The following is a 21,751-nucleotide window of genomic DNA, read 5'->3' as shown; positions in this document are numbered from 1 at the left end:
GTTGGTAGAGTCAATTTCATTTTGCAAATGAACGTCGAATTTCATACAATTTCATTATTTCAACCAGCAAATTTTTTATTAATGCTTATGTACTCAAATTTGGTGTATTTTACAAATTAAACATCTATATGTATATATTTCTCACTTTTGGTTAATTATGCTAAAAAAATTATAGTAAAGGTTAATAAAATAAAATTATGGAACATACTGTATTATTTACTTATTAATATTCATTTGTTTTCAGTAGGATAAAAGATTGGGCTTATTAAGAAGCAAAAGCCCAATAAAAGTTCGGGCAGAAGTGAGCGCGAAGTGGAAGGCGATGGAGGGAACCGAAGCCGCAGCGAATGGTGATGGCGACGGAGATGGTGGCGATCGTCCATGGCAATCTTACCACACTGTTTACACAACCGCTAAAGCAGGTCTCATTCTTCTCTTTAATTCACTTTCACAAACACTTATTTCGCTCTTGTTTCTCTGAATTTCACCTTCGAATTAAATGGATTCAATTGCTCTGCTATTGCCTATTGTTAAGGAATGGAAGGGGTTGACAAGGAGAAAGTTCAGAGAGTAGTTTACGAAATGAGTAAAGGATCCAAATATTTTCAAAACGAGGAACGCAAGGAGGCTTTTATTAACCAGAAAATTCAGAACTTGCGAATTCAGTGTACTAAGCTCACACAAGCAGACCTGGCCCACTATCGCAAGGTAATATAATGAAATCATCTCACGCTTGTAACCCGATTCTCTTCTTTCTAACAAATTCCCATTTTGTTGGTTCCCTTTCTTTAAAGGAGAGCTCATTAAATTTTAATGATTTTAACACATTAGTTTAATGTATCAGTTTTTATTATGACAGGTGGCTGATAGAAGAATTGTTGAGCAAGAAGCTTCGCGTGACCTTTCGAGGATTTGGTTACATGTAGATATGGATGCTTTCTATGCTGCAGTGGAGACTTTAAGTAATCCTACATTACAGGGCAAGCCAATGGCTGTTGGGAGCATGTCCATGATATCCACTGCCAACTATGAGGTTTACTTTCTCAATGCATTATAATCTTGATATATTCTTTTTTTCACTATTTTGGAATCTGAAATGATCTGGTGGATGTTTGAAAAAATAATCCGCATGAACTCCACTGAATTGTGGAATTCCTGGTTCTGATCTGGTCTTTACCCAGGCCCGAAAATTTGGGGTTCGTGCTGCCATGCCTGGGTTCATTGCACGTAAGCTATGTCCAGAATTAATCTTTGTCCCAACAGATTTCAAGAAGTATACTTACTATAGTGATTTGACTAGAAAAGGTATTATTCTTTTTGTGATCAATTTGGTGACTTTTTCTTTTAATTAATGATGCTAGCTTGATATAAACTTATTGTTGTTAGTTTTCCGGATATACGACCCCAATTTCATTGCTGGTAGCCTGGACGAAGCATACCTTGATATAACTGAAGTTATCAAAGAAAGGAATGTCAAAAGTGAAGAAGTAAGTTGGCACAATTAAATTAACAATGAAAGACCTTTAATGTATTCAATCTCTTGATTTTTTGAATTTGGACGTAGATTGCCCAAGAACTCAGAGCTGGTGTTTATGAAGAGACCGGTCTCACATGTAGTGCTGGAGTGGCACCAAATCGCTTACTTGCCAAGGTTCTTTCTAACTCGCATTTTCTTGATAAACTGTAAAGTAGTAGAGATGAAATGATTATTTTATCTGCTTGGGAAATTTCATGCTATTACATTACAATATTGACATTTAGTCTCATGTAGGTTTGTTCAGACATAAACAAGCCAAATGGACACTATATTTTGCCAAATGACCGCATGGCTGTTATGACCTTTGTATCCTCCCTTCCTATCAGAAAGGTATGCTTGAGTTTATATGCCCTTGCTTGTCTTTAAAAGAGGTTGCTTTGTGATTAATAATCATGAATGATATTGACAGATTGGGGGCATTGGTAAGGTCACAGAACATATTTTAAAGGGAGTTTTTGAAATTAACACATGTGAGCAGATACTGGAGAAGAGTAGCTACCTTTATGCACTTTTCTCTCAGCCAACAGCAGGTTAGCCATCTGTTCAGGTGTTGTTGCTCTCGTTATTACTGCGCAAGTTGTGTTTACTCCCTGTAGATTTTCTATATTTACGTGGAAATTCAGCTGAACTTAAAACAAGTTATTTATTTTGTATTTTGATGTCTATTCTGAAAACAAGTTATGCTCTCTGCTGCTACTATTTTGGCAAGTTTGTAATTTAGGTTTTCTGACCATTGTTTCTTGTGTTCATCATATGTCCCGTTCCAAATTAATTATGGGATTCTTTAATAACATGTTTCTTTTTGTCAATTTGCTGCAGAGTTTTTTTGCTCTGTAGGTTTAGGTCTTGGGCAGACAGATTCTCCCCAAGTAAGATTTCGGAAAAGTATTAGTAATGAAAGAACATTTTCTGCCACTGAAGATGAGGTGCTATTGCATAAAAAATTAGGTATCCATCTTGTCTATTACCGTTTAACCTTTAAAGGAAAATTGTTTGATTGTAAATGTAGTCAACGTATTCTAGTGAATTGTTTGGGCTTTGTAGTACCTCTTTATTGAAACTGATATCTGGGGTTTCAATTGATTTGGATTGCAGCCCTAAATTTACTATGCATACTTGACTTTTCAAAAAGTTTAGCTATGTCATGCTGAGTTTTTGAATTAGATAGGACATTGGGTATATTGACTCATCAGCATATGAATCATGCAAAGCTTACTTTTGCAGTGGAGCTTGCTGAAATGCTATCGGCTGACATGCAGAAAGAGGGTCTGTGTGGGCGAACATTGACTCTTAAACTGAAAACTGCTTCTTTTGAGGTATTACTAGTTATTAATGCTTTGACATTTTCCTAGTAGTCGAGAGAAATTTAGTTGGTTTGTCACCTCTGTGTATTAAAATTGATTGGAAAAAAAAGTCACCTGTTGTTCAAGAGAAATTAAGTTAACCTCAAGGATGATTTTGTTGTCTTCTTTAATTTTGTTCTAGGCCCTTTAGAGGTGCTTTATTGTATCCCTACATTTTACTGTCCTACTATACTTTTCTTTCAAGTTCTAATAAATGCACAACCTACAGGTTCGGACCAGAGCTGTGACTTTACAAAAGTACATCAGCTCAACTGAGGATATCTTGAAGCATGCTAAAAAGTTGCTAAAAGCTGAACTTCCTATTTCAGTAAGATTGATAGGTATGTGGTTCTGTTAGGTTTGTTATTGTTGAGATTTATCAAGACAGTGCTCGAGGCCAAGATAAAAAGGCACTTAGTGCTTACAGATAGACTGTGAGAATTCATATTGGTGCCTCATCTGTGTCAGCGTAACAAAGATTTTTCTTCTGTTAGGCCTTAGAGTATCTCAGTTTAATGGAGACAAATGTAGTACTACGCCTGATCCTACACAGAAGACCATTACCAACTTCATTACTTCGGGAGATGTCAATAGAAATTGTAGTTCTTTTCCAGATGTTGCAGATCGTGACTTTGTCAGTGATGCAGAAACCAATCTTTCTGTTGACATTCAGCAGACGAGTCAACTTGATTGGAAAGATCCTTTTGTTGGTAACTATTTGTCAGATGGAGATTACCAAAGCTGTATTCTCCGGAAAAATGATGGTATAGAAGAGGTCTCTCTCTTTCTCCCCACTTGTTTAGACTTGTAGCAGATATTTAAATGGACTCAGAAATTATTTGAGGAGTGTTCTCCTGTCACTTCTATTTATGTTTTCTGTTATGTTACCAGGTACAAACACCTAGTAATGATGCTACAAGTTCTCACCACAGTGGATTTACAGAAGCGCTGGGATCTACTTCTTTCCAGGAGCAGTTTGAAGGCATAAATGTGCTGAATGAATCTAAGTTCCTGGAGAGTGCGAGGCTTAATTCTTGTTCTCAGGAGATGACAATGTTGTGGCTGAATGACTACAAATGTTCACTTTGTGGAATAGAACTACCTCCAAGTTTTGTTGAGGAAAGATTGGAGCACTCTGATTTTCATCTTGCTGAAAAGCTTCAAAAGGAAGAATCTAGGATTCACCAACCATGTATTCCTAGTGGAAGGTACGATATTTATCTTTTACAATTACAAGTTGATAGATAGGAATTGACAGAGTGCAAGCGTGTGTTCAGATTTTTGCTTATGTATTATTTAATGTGACGTATTGACAAATGTTCTTTCAGTCGGAGTCAAAAGAATGGAATCACTATACAAAGCAAATCTAAGAAGCAAAAGTTGTCGCAGAAAGAAGGCAAATTTATACCCATTGATTCCTTTTTTGTTAAAAAGTAATCAATCATAGCTGTCAAATTTATTATAATGTACAGAATAACAAAAATTTTGCCTTCTATTGTATGATATACATGCTATTTTTTCCTTGTAACATGTACAAAATAAAAATTCATGTGCTTGTAACTTAGGCCTTAGTATTAAAGCTTGTAATTTAGGTTGTGTAAAATAGTTTTTTTCACACTACACTATCTCCAAGTTGAATTGAAGGGACTTAAATTGACAGGAAAGAAGTTGTTTTTCAAAAGGTATTTCTCTGACAAACAGGAGTTGGTTTATTGGCAACACATTTTCTGATACAGTTCAAGGAGAGAGATGAGGGATACATTTTTTTTTTATATAAAAAAGTGTGATGAATTTTCTATTTGTTTTGAAATACTTTGAGTATAAAGTTTTTTAAGTATACCTATTTTGTGTTTGACAAATCCCAAAAAAAATAGTCTCCATGTTTGATGGTGATTTTATTTGATGATGAAGAAAAAAATGGCTTCACGAGAAACAAGATCAAAGAAGCTCACACATTTGTGGCATTGTCATGTTCGGAAATTCTTTTATCTTGTTACTATCATTAGCAAAAGTAGAAAAATTTGTCATCCATTAAGTGAAAATGAATAATTTTTTGGTTATACAAAAAATTAATAAATGGTTGTAGATATTTCTTTTACTTAATTATTTTTTAAAAGGTCAATATTCATATACAAATATCATGATTATTGTGAGTGTTGCAGTGATTGCTTAGTTTAATTTTATGTTCTTAATTTTGTTTCTTATTTTTAGTTTTGTCTCTTCTTATTGATCCAATAGTTTTTTTTTTAAATTAAATATATTTTTAATTTTTAAATTTAGACGTAAAATTTTAAACACAAAAATATGTAATGCAAATGAATTAGAAGATTTATATTTATATAGTTTTCAAGTCTGATGATGAAAATGTATCAAAATTTGAGATAAAAAAAATAATTTTATATATAAATTTATAAACTAAAAATATATTTATTATTTTTTAAACAAATATTTTCATATAAACAAATAATTTAAGCAATGATGTTTAACATTAATTAACCCTCTTAATCAATTATATTAGATATAAGACAAATATATTTAAATGAAAGAAAATCTCCTCACTTCATACTACCAAGAACTTCATTGATTTTCATGACAATAACTTATTCCAACATCTCAAGTATGTGTTCAGAAGGATGATAATTAATATCTATGATGAGTATAATTTATAAATGAGGTTATTTTTTCAAAACATGAAAAGTGTATCCATTTCAACATTTCTGAAAAAAAAATATCTAAACTTTACAAATGTCTTGTTAATGTAATCTTACGGTTAACTTGTTATATTTTAACTACATACTAACGTTAAAATAAATCAATTAATGAGCGATCAATAATTTTAAAATTATAGAAAGTTTTTCAATTGAAATTTAAAATATATTGATTAAATTAATAAAATTAAATATTCATAAAAAAAATATTGAAAAGAAGAGTGCGTGCATTGTGTAGATAAAAGGAGAGAAAGAAACCTAAGTCATAAGACTCGTTCACTCACTCGCTTCTGAGAATGTCTCGTCGTCACTCCGATTCCAAGCGACGCCATTCCAGATTCGATCCGCAACCCAGGTTCCTCTCTCTTTTCTTCTCAACTTTTCCGTTTCTCTTTCTCCCTCTTCACACTTTTAATGCTTAAATTGTTTGGTCTATTTTTTAAATTTTGGGTTGTGCGGTGTTTAGCAGTAATTCCTATCGCTCTTTAATGCGTTTAAGCCAATCAATAATTCTAAATTTGCAACTCGAGTTTGGAAAGATGCGCGGGTGTTGTAATGATGCATTGTATTGTATTGAATTGTAGCCCGAAGAGATATAGGAGGGATGCGTATGGAAAAGAAGAGAAAGAGAGAGTGGCAAACGGCGCTAACGTACAAAATGGAGACCACCGGCGGCTGAAAGAACATGATCCTCCTTCGACTAAGCAACGATCTGCCTCTCTTCACAATAAACCAAATGATCAGCATGCACCTCATCCCACTCAAGTATCCACATCTCCCTTATTTTCATTCTTACTTTCTTTCGCTTTTAATTTGTTTTTCACACTGTCGGAACTATATCAAAATTCTTGCTATCGGAAATTATTCTTACGGCTTCAAATTTGGAAGCGCTTAGAATATTTAGTTACTTGTGTTTCCATATGAAATAAAATCTCTTCATTCAACTAGAGATTTTAAATTTTGTGTGCTTGATTTTTATTCAGTGTACGCATTCTATTTTTTTGGGGGTGATGTAGTGGGGTTCGTGTTCAGCACCATGCCTTCAAGTGCCTCTGTATATATATAACCACCTTAGGCTTGCCTATGCATGTCTTATAACAGCACGAGAAACGAGGTAGCACTGGGCAGGTTGGCCAAAGCTCAGGTCAAAGGAAAGCAGGTGGTGAGTTTCCATTTTTTATTTATTTTGGTTTTGTATTATCTTCGTATTTTCTGTTATCTTTTCAGTCATGAGTCGTGATTGGAAGTCCCGTATAGGGATGATTTGTATATTGACTCTAGTCATGCAAGTGCAATATTTCTTTCATTTTATGCTAGAAAAAATGCTCTTTTTTTTTTCAGTTATAATGTGTTCTATTCATTTTGTTGTAAAATGTGGTTGAGAATTAAAGAAGTTTTTGTAATTTTGAGCAACCCGAGCCTTCTTTTGCATGAAGTAGAAATATGACTTACAAACACGAAATAAATATAATCTAATTGCTTTCTTTTATTTTAGAGCGTGGATGGTGGAAGGACACAAAAAAGCAACTCCATGAAAGGGCAGAGACAAGTCACCGTAGAGAACAGAGAGATGGTAAATCACAGGCTAAACTAGATGATAATACTTTCCAGAGAAGAGATGATTTTTCTGAAAGGAAAGAGGATCCACTTCCTACCTTAAGGAAAAGACCTGCATTTAGGGAGAAGAGGATTCCAATGGAATCAGTAGATGCTAATCTGGTTGCAGCAGTGGCGGTAAATTTGAGTGAGATTAACCACCCTGCAGGAAGGAATGACAGGAAGAAGGAGGAAAGAAGCAACAATCCACACCATTTGGGTAGACCTGAAAAGCCTTTTGCAGATGACAGAGCACCTAACAAGGCTGGAGCTAGGAGAGATGGGTTTCCATCAAGAGGAAGAAGGTATGGGGACAATGACAGTTACAGGGGAAGAGATAAATTTAATGGAAGACAAGGTTATCGTCTGGATAAGATTCAAACTGAGAAGTGGAGGCATGATTTATATCAAGAGGTAAGTAAGGATCCCATTCCACAGAACGAGGATGACCAGATTGCAAAGCTGGAAGCACTCTTGGCATCATAATAGCAAACAGCAGGCAGATCTTAAATCGTGCCTATCAACTTATAAGCATGTGTTGCTATAAGCTGTTGAGTCTATCTCTGTATCAAGTTATTGCCACCTTCAAAATGCCAGGGATGTTAAGCACAACAGCTATCAGTTTTTAGAATCTATCTTGATTCAATCCTCGATGTCTGAGACTGACAAGCTTTGAAAGTGAAATTACATTGGCTTTACGAAGAGCAAATTGGTATTGAAATGCTCGAGTTTTCCTCAACTACCTTTAAGCTTGTTTTAGACAATCCCTAGTTTGCAAGTTTGTCAATGTCTAGAATTTGTATTTTGGTCTATTTATGTGTAACGCTCTCAAGTATGTCAAGGTCGTGATTGGGTTGAATTGGAGAGGGAAGTATCTCAATTTTCATAACATGACCTGGTAAAAGTCTCTACATTTAGGAACAAATGACTACAAGTTACGGACATTTGCTTTTATTTAACATTGTTAAATGCTAAAGAAAATCGACGAAAAACTGAATAATGTTAACAATTAGATTGCAGGTGAAGAAAATAACTCCAAAAGCGTGCAAATTCAAATATCTATATATATATATATAATCATTGTTAATTGTAATTTATTGTTTCTCTAACGGTTTGTCTTATATTATTTGAGAATTCGGCTAAAGAAGCTTGTATAATTGACAGCGGTCATGAACGATCTGTGCATTGACCTGTAGATAGTTCAGTTAAGTTGTGGGAATAGGAAGTGAGTAATTAATTCCCAGGCGAATCTTCTCGCAAACCCAAATTTAAGAAAGCTGGGAAGCAGTTTGCAACCAAAAGGGCGAGCCTTGTTTTCCAAGGCATTTTTTCATCTTGTTTATGCAAATGCTAATTCTAATCCGCATTAGAGCCAAAATAAATGAATTTATAGTGAGATTAACCACTGGAAAAAATTAATCATATTCAAATTTCGTCAACAGAAGAACTAGAACTACAATTAAATATTAAATTCATTTCATTCCTTTTCCTTCAATAAAAACAACTTTTTAGATAAACACGACAAGTAGTTTATTAATTTGAATGAATAAACTGATAAAATCCATGAAAATAATAAGACATAATTTTAGAATAAGACTGGAAGAAAGAAATAAGTATTGTAATTTTACAAATTTTTAAGCACTAGAAATTAAACCAAATCGATATTAGTAATTATTCTCAAACAATTTTCCTTCTCCAATTTTGTCAAACTAAAAGATTCTTACACACTCATATCATCTTGGTCGCACTTCAGCCAGTGCACCTTGACCTCTATAGTTCTACACTTCTAATTCTAGTTTCTGTAAGATTAAACTAAAAAAAATACATGAACTAGGAGACATTTAAAATTGAGGGCAGGAATTAAATTGAGGTTATATGATATCAAATAACAAGATCTTCTATGTCTGTGAGGGGTTCTGCACGGGCAAGAGACTTGTCTGGTATGTTAACCACCAATTGTCCACAAGCACCACTTATGTCTTGACCCATCTGCTTCCTAACTGTTGTTCGAATATTATATGTACCTCTGAGAATTTTCTGAAAATTTGAGACTTTCTGCTCACTGGTAGGTTTGAATTGACTCAAGGTACCGATAGGGTTGAAAGGTATTAAGTTCACTACCTGTTTCATAATTCAGACCATAGGCAAAAGGTTAGTACTTAGCATTGCGTAACGGAGCAGAGGATGAAGATCATGTTTAGGAACTCTTGTTCTGAGAAATAAACACCACTATTCATCAGTGTCTGCATTTTAGAGCAGAACGGTGGCATGGGAATTATAGTGGCAGAGCATAAATGCTTGTCAGAGACTTTGAATAGAGAAAAGAACAAGCAATTTATAAATCTATAAATGCAATTCAGTGTAATTTACTCAAAATTCAGAAATTTCCCGTGTGCTTCTAAGTAAATATTGAGTGCTTACCACTTGAAATGTCTCTAATAGTTTTCCCAATTGGTGGGCATGCTGCTCTCCATCATTCACCCCGTCAAGCATTATGTATTCAATCAGTATTTTCTGCAGACTAGTCAATGACGAAATATTAAAGCCTCCAAAATCACTGAAATCGTTCACAAAAGTTTACATAATAATACCCTCAATTATTATGAATGATCAGTAATCACCTTTTTCTTTGATATTCTTGCAGTGAATTCATAAGTTTTTCCAAAGGAAAAGCACGAGCAGCAGGCATTATCTGACAACGAATGTCTTGGGCCGGTGCATGCAGAGAGACTGCCAAGTTCAAACCAGGCAGGTCATTGTGAAGCTTGTTGATAGCATGGATGATACCAACCTATTAAGGACGCAACCACGCATTTCATAAGCTAGAAATTTCCAGTATTCAACAGTGTTTGTAAAAGAAATTACTTAACAGAAGAACAAACAATACATAGCAACGGCAAAGTCCCAGTCCAAGATTCTAATTATAAGCATAATCTGTTTTTAGGGCCTCGGGAAATTCTAAGATTTTACTCAAACGGTAAGCCACATGGTTGTAAAGTTTCGGGCACGAGATACATTACCCGCCCAATAATGGAATAAAACCAATCAGGTTATAGGAAGGGATGTCAGAAAAACTATAAGAAAATAATGCAATCGCATAATGCATATTTTACCGTTGACACGGTAATCCTTTTCAAGGACAACTGAAATGGCAATCCAGTCATGATGCGAACCGCTTCTACCACAGCAGAATAGTTGTTGAGAGGCTCTCCCATTCCCTGTTGTAAGAAAATAATACATTAATCTGCAAACAAGAAAAGCATGGTTCGTGCAGAAATAGAGGTAAAAATAAATACCATGAAGACAACATTACGGATTTGTGAGAAAGCAGAAGCATGGACGAGCTGTTCCACAATTTCCCCGGAAGATAGGTTATTTTTGAATCCCATGGATCCAGTGGCACAGAATTTGCAACCCATTTTGCATCCAACCTGCACAAAAGAAAAGGAGGAGTCATTAACAAAAAAATAGGAATAAATATAAACGAAATGAAAGGTAACCTAACCTGAGATGAAATACACAAAGTTGCTCGTAGCCCACCGGGACGCGGTTTGCCAGCGTATTTGCCCAAACGAGTATCGTATCTCATTATCACAGCCTCCACGAATTCTCCGTTCTGCAAAACAAAAAAATTAGATAATGAATCGATTAAGAATGAGTTGCAATTGATTGAAAAAATGGTTGAGAGTAGAGGACGTGGAGCTTGATGAGGAGCTTGGAGGTGAGGTTGTCGGAAGAGTGGAAAACGGAGTGAAGAGAAGAAGAGAGAGGTTTCGTTCCTCCGAAGTTGGAACGAAGGACAGAGTACGCTGAAGATGGCAGCGAGGGCACTTGTTTCTCCCAATCCCATTCTCCACTTTCTCGCTTCGCATTATTTCCGATCACATGCTTCCATATTATCCCAACGAATTTTCCGTCAATTCCGTTTTTCTCAAATTCTCTTCTCAGCTCGCCGCCGTCAAACACCGATCGGATACCCATCCTCCGCCTCCTCAATCTTCTCTCACCTCCCTTCTATTTTATTCCATTCTCATCAAATATCAAATATTTTACTATTAAACCAATCCCTTTCATTTTTAATTCTTAGGTTCTAAACCCTAATTCAAATTTTTAAAATTTGTTAATTTAACTGAAAATGAATTCAATAACATGATTATAACCATTTTTTTTCCTTTGTACGTATAACCATTCAAACATTATTTTTATTGTAATTCGCTCTCTTGATTTTATATTTCGTTATTTCTTTTTTCTTACCAAATTTTACTCTAACTATTTTTAAAAATCTAAATAATCTTTTTTTTTGCTTTTCGTTCCAAAGGGCTATTTAAAATTTGCACTTTATTTCTGCTAAAATTTATTTCTTTTAATTTAGATTATTCACATTTTATTATTTATAATGGGTTGATTTAGTTATGTTTTAAGTATATTATAAATTAAAATTTATTTTATTGAGTCTATAATTTTTTATTCTTTTATAAATAGAAGAATAACTTACTTAACATAATTTAATTTTTAATATAACTAATGTATAAAATATAATATATATAGATTATAAATATATATTAAATTAAACTTAAGTTGGGCATTTATAACAATATTAAAATATCTCTATTTGTGTATACTTTACATAGGAAATTAACTTATAAAATGTTATTCTTTTAATATTTAATTCTGATTTTAACAATAACATGCTTATATCCATTAGTAGTGTGTTTTATACTCAAATCATAAAAGCAAAGCTATTAATAGTAAAGAATTTGATTTTATTAATTTATATTTTTTATTTAGATTTATAAAATTAAAATTGTTTTGAAAGAAATTAATTTTATTTAAACTTATGCTTCGTGTGTAATTTATTTAAAATATATCTTTTAGACCAATAAAATTTATTGATACTCTTCTAATCAAGAGAGACGATGATTTATTGTTGTTCTTATTTTATTATCATTACTTCTTTTTATAGTCGACTATTCTTCTATGCTTATAATTTTTACACTATAATGAATATTTATATTCTTAATTTTTCATCTCCTTATTTGATCTTTACTTTATCTTATTTATAAGCACTAAGATTTGCATTATTATTCGACAAATTTGTTTAAAATGACATATTGTGATGAAAACTTTATAAATAGATACAAATACTATAGTCATTACACAAGAAAAAAACTTTGAATGAAGTTAAATATTTAATGGACAAAAATAATTTTAAGTAGGTTAAAACCCTAGCTATTAATGTTGTATTTGAAACATTAATTTTGAAATGATAAATATGAATTTGAAAATGGAGAATTATTAGTAATATATGAGTGGCAATGATGTACAATTTATGTTGTGTATAGAGTTTTGAAACGTAAGTCCAAAGCAATTATTGAAGCAGAGGACAGCAAAGTTGGGAATTGAGTGACAGAAATTAGAAATCCACAAAGGAATTAAACATTAAAGAAGAAAGAATATACGAAATAATTGTGGTTTGATGCATGAATCAGGATTAGCGATGACGAAGGTTGGTGGCAGCATAAGAGGAAGTGGTAGGAGCAGTGAGATTCATGATTGTGTGATTGTGATGATGGGATCCATTGAAGGAATCGGATCCCAATAGCATACGGTAGCTGCGTTGTGAGCTATTTGAATATGAATGGCTTAGAGTGTTGGTGTTGCTGTGCTCGGCCTTCTGCTTCTTCCTCATGGCATCGATAATATATGGAATCAGACCTTCCATTACTCAATCTCTTCTTTCTCTCACAAATCGCAAACCCCTTCAACTCAAACTTTTCTTTTGTAATACCATAAGGTTTTATCTCAGTGCGTATTTATATCCATAATTATTCAAATAATGACTGCCCACTGTATTACTATTTTAATAAATCATTATGCCAAAACTAAAGTTTATTGACAATTGGATATGGTGAGAATGCCGACTTTGACTTTTCAAATCTTCAAATTAAAAAGCACCTGTGCTATTTTAAGCTTAAGAGAGTATAATATGCAATTTTAATCAGGCTGCTATGCCATGGTAAAATTAATCTTTCCAAAACCAAATGTTTGACTATCATGCAAGCACAGTACAGCAGCCAACTTTCCTCTCTAATCCTTCACCTCCTCGTCTTAATTATATTAACAAGATATACTATGTGCTTGTCCAGGGTTTATGTTCTTCAGAAAAAGACATGGAGGCCTTTTTAAGTTGAAACAACTCAGATAGGGAAGCTTAAGTTACAACATTTGTGTTGTATTTTCTTGTTTCTTTAGCTTTGTTTTATTACAACCCTTGTTTATATTTGAAAATTCTTTTCATTTTTGTATTTAGGCTAATTTAATATAAATTATCTTAGTTATCATATTAATTTCAATATTTTTTAAAAAAAGAATAATAGCCTTGTGTTATATGTGTCCACCCACAAGTTCCTTGCATCACTGTTTTGAGGAATGTTTGTTTTTGATGCAATAGAAACCTTTTACTAGTAATGGAAGGGCGGTCTTATCTTACTGTTTGAAATGTGTTTGTTGAAGGAGAACTAGTTTAGATATTAGATAACTTTGGTAATATAATCACAAGTGAACTAACTAGCCAGCCAACCATAGAAGTGCAAAAGTAAAATGCAAGTGTTGCCTAAGGTGAAAATATGTTACTCTGGCACATACACTTCCAGGCTATGGGATAGTACTGATTCTCTTCCTCTGCCGTTGTTTTGATTGTGACCTCAACTGGCACACAAGGCTTGCACTGGTTGCACTTTGTTTGACATGTAGCTGGAAATGAACCTAACCTAGGATTTGCTTTCCTTCCTTCATGTGGGTTCAAGCTCCTTGCTGGGGCAATACCTGCCTGAAAAAGAACATTGAAACATAGAAGGGCACAGTGGTGAAAAGTAATGAATTAAAAGGGTAGAAAAAGAGACAGAAATGAGAGATGAACTCACGGGTGCAGGTGAAGGAGAAGTTGGGAGGTTTCGGGAATGGAGTAGGCAAGCATGGTTTAGGAGGATGAGGAGGATGTGGAAGGCAATGAATGCTCTAGGCTTTGCTGGTAGTTCCATGTCTCTTAAGAGATGGTTTTGGTTGGTATTTGAGTTACATGTGAATATTATAGCATTCCTGGTTTTGGTTTGGTAATATATACAAACAGGTGGGGAGCAGTTGAAACATATGTGAAAGGAAATGGTCAAGATGGCCCCCCACATGTGTGACACTGTCATCGTTCTATATCTCCACACAGAATCACTCTCACAGTCATCAGCCATGCATATTTCACATTCTGACTTCTCCCTGTCACTCATGCTATTTTCATTCAATTCTACACTCAATCACATGCTCAGTCAAATGCTCACTCAGAATACATCACCTTACAGCTTAGCAGAATTAGTGGGGGATGCATCATTCAGGTGAAACTACATGTTTTACTTCATTACCATGATAACTAGAAGGAAAGAAAATATACAAACCAATTTGGTATTTAAATTAAATTTCATGGTAGTTTTCAATTGCCTAAACATGGTAATGATTTTTTAGGTGAGAAACAGATACAGATAAAATCATAATGACATGTTGGTAGTTGAAAAAATACTTGGATATCAATTAAATGTAGAAGCTTCAGTAGCAATGAGTGCCTCTAAACCAAAAGTCCAAGGTTCAAGCCTTTCCTTTAACCCTATAACTCTGATTTCCACACCACTTTTCTGCATAAACTACACAGTAAGATTATACATGGACACATCAATGATATAAAAGTTTTATATAATATCATTTAATTATAAATTATTACATTATTATATAATTAAAAATCACTTTAAAGCTATATTTGTCTGATTTTTAATTAATTAAAATATAAAGGACTTTATATTAACGAGGTACCAAAATTGTATGCTAAAAAAATCAAAATTTCCTCTCTTTTTTAACCCTACTATCGCATCTTATAAAATGCTTTAAATTTTATGAAGTTTTCACTATTTTTTTTTTAATTTATAATTTTAAACTATTTTTGTATCTGTCTATATCATATGCTCCCAAATATTTGAATAAAAAAATTAATAATTGTGATTTTCAGTAAAGAAAGTACATAAAATACTAAATTTACTTCATTTCAAACATAGATGGAGTTAATTAACTATAAAATATATACACAGATCAAAATTAATATTTAATCCTTAAATGAACTAAAGTTTGAATGGACTAAAATATTAATAATATATATCCCAATAAACAAAGATATTGATATTCACGTAGATGTTAATATGAGTATAGATCATAAATATAACCATTCAATTTTTTTTAAATCCCTCTACTATTATAATATGTAATAATAAATAACGGTAATAAGAAAAATAAAAAGTATTGTTATGCAATTTATTACATTATTTATGCGAATATAATTTTTTATTTATAGTTATTTTTCTTAAATAGAAACATTAGATAGTTACATATATTTAAAAAAAAAAGTGACAAAAGATAATTAATGTAGTTGCAATCCACGAGTTATTTAAGAAAATCGTGGTGCCTTCGTTTATATTTTAAATAAACTTCAATTTTTAGGTTCAATTTAACTAGTTCTATGTCAAATCATTTTTATCAGCTTTAAAAGAAAATAAAAAGATAAACTTTTATTTTAAATGTAAATTAAGCTATGAACTAGAGCCAATAATTACTCAATTTAGTTTAAATATTTTATATGGTTGTTTGTTTTCTCCTATGTCCTAAAAATATTTGTTAATAAATTCATTTGGGACCACTTGAGACACTCAGATAGATTTTTAGTTAGAACCACGTGATTAATGTTTATATATACAGAATGACCTAGGAAGACTTGTGTCCGGTTACTATTGGTGCGAGTGAGTCATTGAGTGCACTTGTTAAATTCCTATTGGCTACTACTTGTCACTCTAATGTCCTTCAATTTCTTCACTCACTTCAAGGTTTTTTTTTTCTTTATTTTCAGTACTGTCAAATTATTATTTAATAATGAGTAGTTGACATTTCAAAGAAAATGTTAAATAATTTAAATTTTTTAAGAATTTAAAATACATTCTTGTAAAAAAAAAATACTTTCAGAGCTTTTCTAAACACATTTTAACAACATTTAAATATGTAGAGTAACAATAATTTGACATTAATTGAATAAAATGGAATGTAAAACACTAAATTTTGATTATAATTAGTAAATAAAGTAGAGATTTTCTCTTTATCGTTTAATTTTAAATTAGTACATGTAATTCATTTGTAAGTTTTATAATAATTATTTTAAGAAATGTATTTAAAGTAACTTCTAAATGATTGAAAATGTAAACATTTTTATATTACGAAAACATAAAATTAAACCATTGCATATATTTAAAATTTGTGATATTACGATTATAGTTTGCTGGAATATGACTGAGCAAACCAAATATATTTTCTGAAAAAACAAATCAATATTTTATAATCCAAAACCATCCATTTAATGAATCTAATTACATTACTATTTTAAAAAAGTAGATTAAATAAAAAAAAGTTCAATATTTAATGCATTATATTGTAAGAATAATCTTGAAATTTTATGTCTACTTTCTTAGGTAGTATTCTTCTCTTCCTTCCTACCCTATTTATTATCTATCTTTTCCCCTCTTTTTGTCACTGTCAGATGCACACTCCTTAAGAGTGAAAAAAAAAATACTAATTTTCAATTTATTATATTGATAACCATAGTGTCTTAATGTTTCAGAAGAGACAAAATCTTCAATCTTAGTTGAAGATTTGTTATCACCATTTATAAGAGCTAGAGTGGGAGTGGGTATTAAACTTTTGGGCTTTAGTGATACAGCTACTAATTAAAAATAAAAGTAAGATTGAGTGATAAATCATTTACCAAATATACTATAAGATTTCAATAAATAAACATTTAATGTTATTATTTGTTGAAGAATATGGTAGTGATGGTATAAATAGTTTATCCAATAAAAGTATATATGCAATCATCTTTCTTTCAGAGCATATTTTTATGCTTGGGTATTACTTTAAGAATCTCTTTTTGTTTCAATTAAAAAGAAATATACCTTTATTAATATTATTAATTTGCAAATAATCACTTGTTTTTTTATGGATCATATAGTCTGGTGTTAATATGAACAGGAGAGAATTTTATTCTTCCGTGTGGTGGTAAATTTTTATAAATTAATGAATATTTATATTAATTTTTGCAGAACACGAAAAAAACATGGGTTCAGTATTTGTAGGAGTGATAATAACAGTGAAATAAAGAGGAAGAGAGAGATATGGATTATCTGTTGAGCAAGCATTGAGATGAAGAGTGGAATAGCTGCTAAATAAGCAACACAAAAACACAACACGGTTGATGATAGAGATGATCAATGGTTTTTGATTTTGTGAAACCACAAAACAGTAGTTGCATCAAAAAGTTGATGTGTGTTTGTGTTTGATTGTGCGAGAGAGTAGTTGGTCTTGAAAAGAGAAAAAAGAAAAAAATGAAGGTTTGGAGATGGTTGCTGAGTTTGTTTGTGGGGTTATTGTTGCCTGTGTCGATAATGGGTCGATTCGTGGTGGAGAAGAACAGCCTGAGAGTGGCGTCGCCGGAGAAAATAAGAGGCACTCACGACAGTGCCATTGGGAACTTCGGCATCCCTCAATACGGTGGTAGCATGGCGGGGAACGTCGTTTACCCAAAGGATAACAAGAAAGGTTGCAAAGAGTTTGATGAGTCTGGGATTTCCTTCAAATCAAGTCCCGGTGCTCTTCCCACCATTGTTCTGCTCGATCGCGGAAGTAAGTTTTCTTTTTTTTTTTCTTGCTTCCTCAGTTAATTCACCTTCTGCTTGACAAACAATTTCTAATTGAACTTTGATGAAGCTCTATTTTAAGGGGAAAAGAGGGCTCCTGTTGCCCCAATTTGTTTACTTGAAAGTTGGATAATGATATTTATGTGTCGTGCTTTTGTTTTATCGCCGTAAAAGGTTAGAAATTTGCATGCTTGGTTTGGCTTTTTGTGCCCCTATATGTATGACCTAGCACTAAAAGGTCAGTTATCTCATGGGTAGGAGTACTTTTTGTGTCCTTTTTCAGGTTGCTTCTTTGCATTGAAGGTCTGGAATGCTCAGAAGGCTGGAGCTTCTGCGGTTCTTGTTGCAGATGATGTTGAGGAGCCCTTGATAACTATGGACACACCTGAGGAGGATGGCTCATCTGCCAAATATGTGGAGAACATAACTATACCATCTGCTCTTGTTGGAAAAAGTTTTGGTGAAAAGTTAAAGGATGCCATAAGTGGTGGGGACATGGTCAATGTAAATCTTGATTGGAGAGAGTCTGTCCCTCACCCAGATGATCGTGTGGAGTATGAGTTGTGGAGCAACAGCAATGATGAGTGTGGAGTTAAGTGTGACATGTTGATGGAATTTGTGAAGGATTTCAAGGGCGCAGCACAGATACTAGAGAAAGGCGGTTACACTCAGTTTACACCCCATTATATAACTTGGTACTGTCCTCATGCTTTCACATTGAGCAAACAGTGCAAGTCTCAATGCATAAATCATGGAAGATATTGTGCTCCAGACCCTGAGCAGGACTTCAGCACAGGTTATGACGGGAAAGATGTGGTTGTTGAAAATTTAAGGCAGCTATGTGTTTTCAAGGTGGCGAATGAAACTGGAAAGCCTTGGGTCTGGTGGGACTATGTCACTGATTTTCAAATTAGATGCCCCATGAAGGAGAAAAAGTACAATAAGGAATGTGCAGATGCTGTTATTAAATCACTGGGTAAATAAAGCATCATGGCATCGTTTTTTTTTCTTACATTTGTTGTCGTGACTTTACAATAATCTTTATTCAATATATGCAGGTCTTAATATTGAAAAGATTGGAAAATGCATGGGCGATCCAGAAGCTGATGCTGATAATCCTGTCTTGAAAGAAGAGCAAGATGCCCAAGTATTTTCTTTTGTAATCGCTATTAATTCATTAAATCAGTGCAGTAATATATATTGATATCTTACAGAACTGGTTTTTCTTTTTAGATTGGAAAGGGATCACGAGGTGATGTTACAATTTTGCCTACTCTCGTGGTCAATAACCGACAATATCGAGGTTTGTATTGCATGCTACTGTGGTGGTTAGTGATCTGAATTTCCAATGCTAAACAGAATCTTTCCAGGAAAATTGGAGAAAGGGGCTGTTCTAAAGGCTATATGTTCTGGGTTTGAGGAAACTACTGAACCAGCTGTTTGCCTGAGCACTGGTAAATTTTTACCTTTTTTTTGCTTCACAGAAAATGTACTGTGGAATTGTTTTGGTGCAGACCTGATTCTTTCCAGCTGGTATAACTTTTTGGGGCAGATATGGAGACAAATGAGTGCTTGTCAAACAACGGTGGTTGTTGGCAGGATACAGCAGCTAACATCACTGCGTGCAAGGTAATTTATCTATGAATATTACTAACTAAAGAAAGAGCAATGTCGAGTTATAGTTTTTTATTTTCTCACATATGTGTGTATCTGGTCAGGATACATTCCGTGGTAGAGTATGTGAATGCCCCCTGGTTGACGGTGTTCAATTCAAGGGAGATGGTTATACATCTTGTGAAGGTTAAAAGGCTTTAAACTTCAGATTTCTGTCTGTATAATTTACTTCCAAGAGTGCTCTGTTATCTATCCTTGTTTATTTCCTTCAGTTCTATGCTGTTTGGAGCAGGATGCGATGATTCTTTTTGTTGTTGTGTGAGTCTGCTATTCTTTTATTCCTGTCGAGCATTTTAATTATAACTAGTGTCTTCTGCATTTGCAGCAAGAGGACTTGGACGTTGCAAGATAAACAATGGAGGATGTTGGCATGATGCCCGAAATGGACATGCTTTTTCTGCTTGTTTGGTTAGTAAATATCAAGTTTCTGGACCCAACTCCACTGAACTTATTTAATCTCCAATAAATTTTGTTTTAATGGTTGAAGTTCTACTGTATTTTATACCTCGTATTGGAAACTGAATTATTTCATGAATTGTTATTGGAGCAGGATAACGGAGGGGTCAAATGCCAGTGTCCCAAAGGATTTAAAGGTGATGGTGTCAAAAGTTGTGAAGGTGAGGGATGCTTGTATTATTTTTTCTCTTAATATTTTTACCAAATCCTTTTTGAGTTATATGGATCAGCATGTAAATACTATGTACATAACGTATCCCAAACAGAATCCTGAATTTGGTTTGTAGGGCCTGTTTGAAAAGCTCATTTTAAGAGAGAAAAATAAAAAGAAAAATTGAAATTATCTTCTCTATAAGCTAATATTAACCTATGCACAAGTTTAAAATAAAAATTTAGGAACTTCTAAATTGGAGAGCTTCTACATATTAGTTTATACATAAGTTAATTTTAGTTTATGAAGAAGCTAATTTGAATTTTTCTACTTATTTTTATTTCTTAGAAGGAGCTTATGGAGAAGCTCATCCAAACATGTCTCTAATACTCTTTATGTTTTCTACAAATACGTGGAGAAATGTTGTGTATATAATTGTTTACCACCTTGGTCAAAATTATCTTCCTGCATCTTTTCTTGCTGAGATGTATTGTCCTCTGAGTTTGTTTCTGCGTATACCTAGTGAATGTTTTCCAGATAACTGGAGAAAAATGACTACCTGAAATTGAATATATGTTTCATCTTTACAGATATTGACGAATGCAGAGAGAAGAAGGCTTGTCAGTGCCCTGAATGTAGCTGCAAGAATACTTGGGGCAGCTATGACTGCAGTTGTAGTGGAGATCTCCTATATATGAGGGACCACGATACCTGCATAAGTGAGTTAAATACGCACGACATTTTACTCGATCCTTCATTTTCATATGCTTGTTATAAACCTTGTTTCATGCCTTCTACTGGATCACCTACAGGTAAAATTGGAAGTCAGGGAAGATCTCCTTGGGCTGCGTTTTGGCTGATTCTACTTGGCGTGGTTATGATTTCTGGTGGGGCATTCCTAGTGTACAAGTATAGAATAAGGGTAAGCTCTGCTGCTTTCTTTTATTTTGGTGTTTGCATAATGGTGGAACTCAATATATAGGATACACATCTAATGGTGTTCTTTTTTTGTGGTTTTGCAGCAATACATGGATTCTGAAATCAGAGCAATCATGGCACAATATATGCCCTTGGACAGCCAGGCAGAAGTTCCAAATCATGTGAATGATGAAAGAACATGAATGAAAGGAAAACTACTGGGGTTTGACGGCAGGCAGCATGGGTGTGGGTTTTTCCTGTACCATGTTTGAGTCATTTTGAATTTTCACATTGAATTTAGCAGACTGTATGTATGATATGGAAATGTAGCATTCTGTATACTTAGAGGGCCGAGTGGGGTGCTATTTCTCTGGATTCTAGGATTTCTGCTTTACCAGACACGTTCCACGCGCAAGATTGTAACTTATCGTGCTGTAATACATGCAAGTTAACTTGGTAATCTTGTTTCTTTGGTCTGTATTGTGTAGAATGATCTTCCTTTTCATTGACGAAGATTGGATCCTGTCACTCACCGAATGTCGTTAGTTGTTACCAATTGAGTTACTACCGATGTTCTTTTTTAGTTTTACAACCCTTCT

The 21,751-nt window shown here is 33.5% G+C and overlaps 5 protein-coding genes across 6 annotated transcripts; 3 read left to right on the top strand and 2 right to left on the bottom strand.

Annotated features, from left to right (window-relative positions):
* The first annotated feature begins 264 nt into the window (after nucleotides 1-264).
* Nucleotides 265-4,500, top strand: LOC124820176 (DNA/RNA polymerases superfamily protein). The gene is made up of 14 exons (XM_047291828.2): nucleotides 265-422; nucleotides 536-708; nucleotides 860-1,033; nucleotides 1,182-1,305; nucleotides 1,387-1,487; nucleotides 1,565-1,651; nucleotides 1,772-1,867; nucleotides 1,947-2,067; nucleotides 2,357-2,485; nucleotides 2,762-2,853; nucleotides 3,110-3,221; nucleotides 3,375-3,655; nucleotides 3,772-4,088; nucleotides 4,209-4,500. The coding sequence occupies exons 1-14, from the start codon at nucleotides 323-325 to the stop codon at nucleotides 4,315-4,317; spliced, it is 2,016 nt and encodes a 671-aa protein (XP_047147784.1). The 5' UTR covers nucleotides 265-322; the 3' UTR covers nucleotides 4,318-4,500.
* Nucleotides 4,501-5,827: 1,327 nt separating this feature from the next.
* On the top strand, nucleotides 5,828-8,073 carry LOC124820164 (uncharacterized). Of its 2 annotated transcripts, none has more exons than XM_047291821.2 (4): nucleotides 5,828-5,943; nucleotides 6,173-6,353; nucleotides 6,690-6,747; nucleotides 7,084-8,073. In XM_047291821.2, the coding sequence occupies exons 1-4, from the start codon at nucleotides 5,885-5,887 to the stop codon at nucleotides 7,668-7,670; spliced, it is 885 nt and encodes a 294-aa protein (XP_047147777.1). In that variant the 5' UTR covers nucleotides 5,828-5,884; the 3' UTR covers nucleotides 7,671-8,073. The 2 variants fall into 2 exon arrangements, with proteins under 2 accessions (XP_047147777.1, XP_047147768.1); XM_047291812.2 differs by having other exon boundaries at nucleotides 6,690-6,750.
* Nucleotides 8,074-8,754: 681 nt separating this feature from the next.
* On the bottom strand, nucleotides 8,755-11,230 carry LOC124820146 (Radical SAM superfamily protein). The gene is made up of 7 exons (XM_047291794.2): nucleotides 10,881-11,230; nucleotides 10,690-10,800; nucleotides 10,481-10,615; nucleotides 10,298-10,402; nucleotides 9,806-9,975; nucleotides 9,606-9,705; nucleotides 8,755-9,305 (listed from the first exon to the last, which is right to left on the bottom strand). The coding sequence occupies exons 1-7, from the start codon at nucleotides 11,163-11,165 to the stop codon at nucleotides 9,066-9,068; spliced, it is 1,146 nt and encodes a 381-aa protein (XP_047147750.1). The 5' UTR covers nucleotides 11,166-11,230; the 3' UTR covers nucleotides 8,755-9,065.
* Nucleotides 11,231-12,490: 1,260 nt separating this feature from the next.
* Nucleotides 12,491-14,861, bottom strand: LOC124820156 (uncharacterized). The gene is made up of 2 exons (XM_047291804.2): nucleotides 14,108-14,861; nucleotides 12,491-14,013 (listed from the first exon to the last, which is right to left on the bottom strand). Exons 1-2 carry the CDS (start codon nucleotides 14,462-14,464, stop codon nucleotides 13,798-13,800), a joined length of 573 nt encoding a protein of 190 aa, XP_047147760.1. The 5' UTR covers nucleotides 14,465-14,861; the 3' UTR covers nucleotides 12,491-13,797.
* Nucleotides 14,862-17,359: 2,498 nt separating this feature from the next.
* On the top strand, nucleotides 17,360-21,628 carry LOC124820135 (vacuolar-sorting receptor 1). Its single transcript, XM_047291783.2, has 12 exons — nucleotides 17,360-17,939; nucleotides 18,237-18,929; nucleotides 19,012-19,100; nucleotides 19,187-19,256; nucleotides 19,324-19,407; nucleotides 19,506-19,582; nucleotides 19,672-19,753; nucleotides 19,953-20,035; nucleotides 20,178-20,244; nucleotides 20,825-20,953; nucleotides 21,047-21,156; nucleotides 21,257-21,628. Exons 1-12 carry the CDS (start codon nucleotides 17,642-17,644, stop codon nucleotides 21,353-21,355), a joined length of 1,881 nt encoding a protein of 626 aa, XP_047147739.2. The 5' UTR covers nucleotides 17,360-17,641; the 3' UTR covers nucleotides 21,356-21,628.
* The last annotated feature ends 123 nt before the right edge of the window (nucleotides 21,629-21,751 follow it).

This window comes from Vigna umbellata, chromosome 10 (assembly GCF_029865625.1).
Source record: "Vigna umbellata cultivar VRB3 chromosome 10, Vumbellata_1.0, whole genome shotgun sequence".
Taxonomy (NCBI): domain Eukaryota; kingdom Viridiplantae; phylum Streptophyta; class Magnoliopsida; order Fabales; family Fabaceae; genus Vigna; species Vigna umbellata.
The sequence above is the reverse complement of the archived record's forward strand: the minus strand, read 5'-3'. Positions and strand labels throughout refer to the sequence as shown.

Coding starts and splice junctions, on each gene's coding strand:
- LOC124820146 (XM_047291794.2), bottom strand. CDS start 11,165: ATGGGTATCCGATCGGTGTTTGACGGCGGCGAGCTGAGAAGAGAATTT. Junction 10,403..10,480: donor TCCGTAATGTTGTCTTCATG/GTATTTATTTTT, acceptor TTCTTACAACAG/GGAATGGGAGAGCCTCTCAA. Junction 9,976..10,297: donor AAAGGATTACCGTGTCAACG/GTAAAATATGCA, acceptor CGTCCTTAATAG/GTTGGTATCATCCATGCTAT.
- LOC124820176 (XM_047291828.2), top strand. CDS start 323: ATGGAGGGAACCGAAGCCGCAGCGAATGGTGATGGCGACGGAGATGGT. Junction 1,488..1,564: donor GGAATGTCAAAAGTGAAGAA/GTAAGTTGGCAC, acceptor ATTTGGACGTAG/ATTGCCCAAGAACTCAGAGC. Junction 2,854..3,109: donor TGAAAACTGCTTCTTTTGAG/GTATTACTAGTT, acceptor CACAACCTACAG/GTTCGGACCAGAGCTGTGAC.
- LOC124820135 (XM_047291783.2), top strand. CDS start 17,642: ATGAAGGTTTGGAGATGGTTGCTGAGTTTGTTTGTGGGGTTATTGTTG. Junction 19,257..19,323: donor CAATAACCGACAATATCGAG/GTTTGTATTGCA, acceptor GAATCTTTCCAG/GAAAATTGGAGAAAGGGGCT. Junction 19,754..19,952: donor TGGTTATACATCTTGTGAAG/GTTAAAAGGCTT, acceptor CTGCATTTGCAG/CAAGAGGACTTGGACGTTGC.
- LOC124820164 (XM_047291812.2), top strand. CDS start 5,885: ATGTCTCGTCGTCACTCCGATTCCAAGCGACGCCATTCCAGATTCGAT. Junction 5,944..6,172: donor AGATTCGATCCGCAACCCAG/GTTCCTCTCTCT, acceptor ATTGAATTGTAG/CCCGAAGAGATATAGGAGGG. Junction 6,354..6,689: donor ATGCACCTCATCCCACTCAA/GTATCCACATCT, acceptor GTCTTATAACAG/CACGAGAAACGAGGTAGCAC.
- LOC124820156 (XM_047291804.2), bottom strand. CDS start 14,464: ATGAGTGACAGGGAGAAGTCAGAATGTGAAATATGCATGGCTGATGAC. Junction 14,014..14,107: donor CTTCTCCTTCACCTGCACCC/GTGAGTTCATCT, acceptor GTTCTTTTTCAG/GCAGGTATTGCCCCAGCAAG.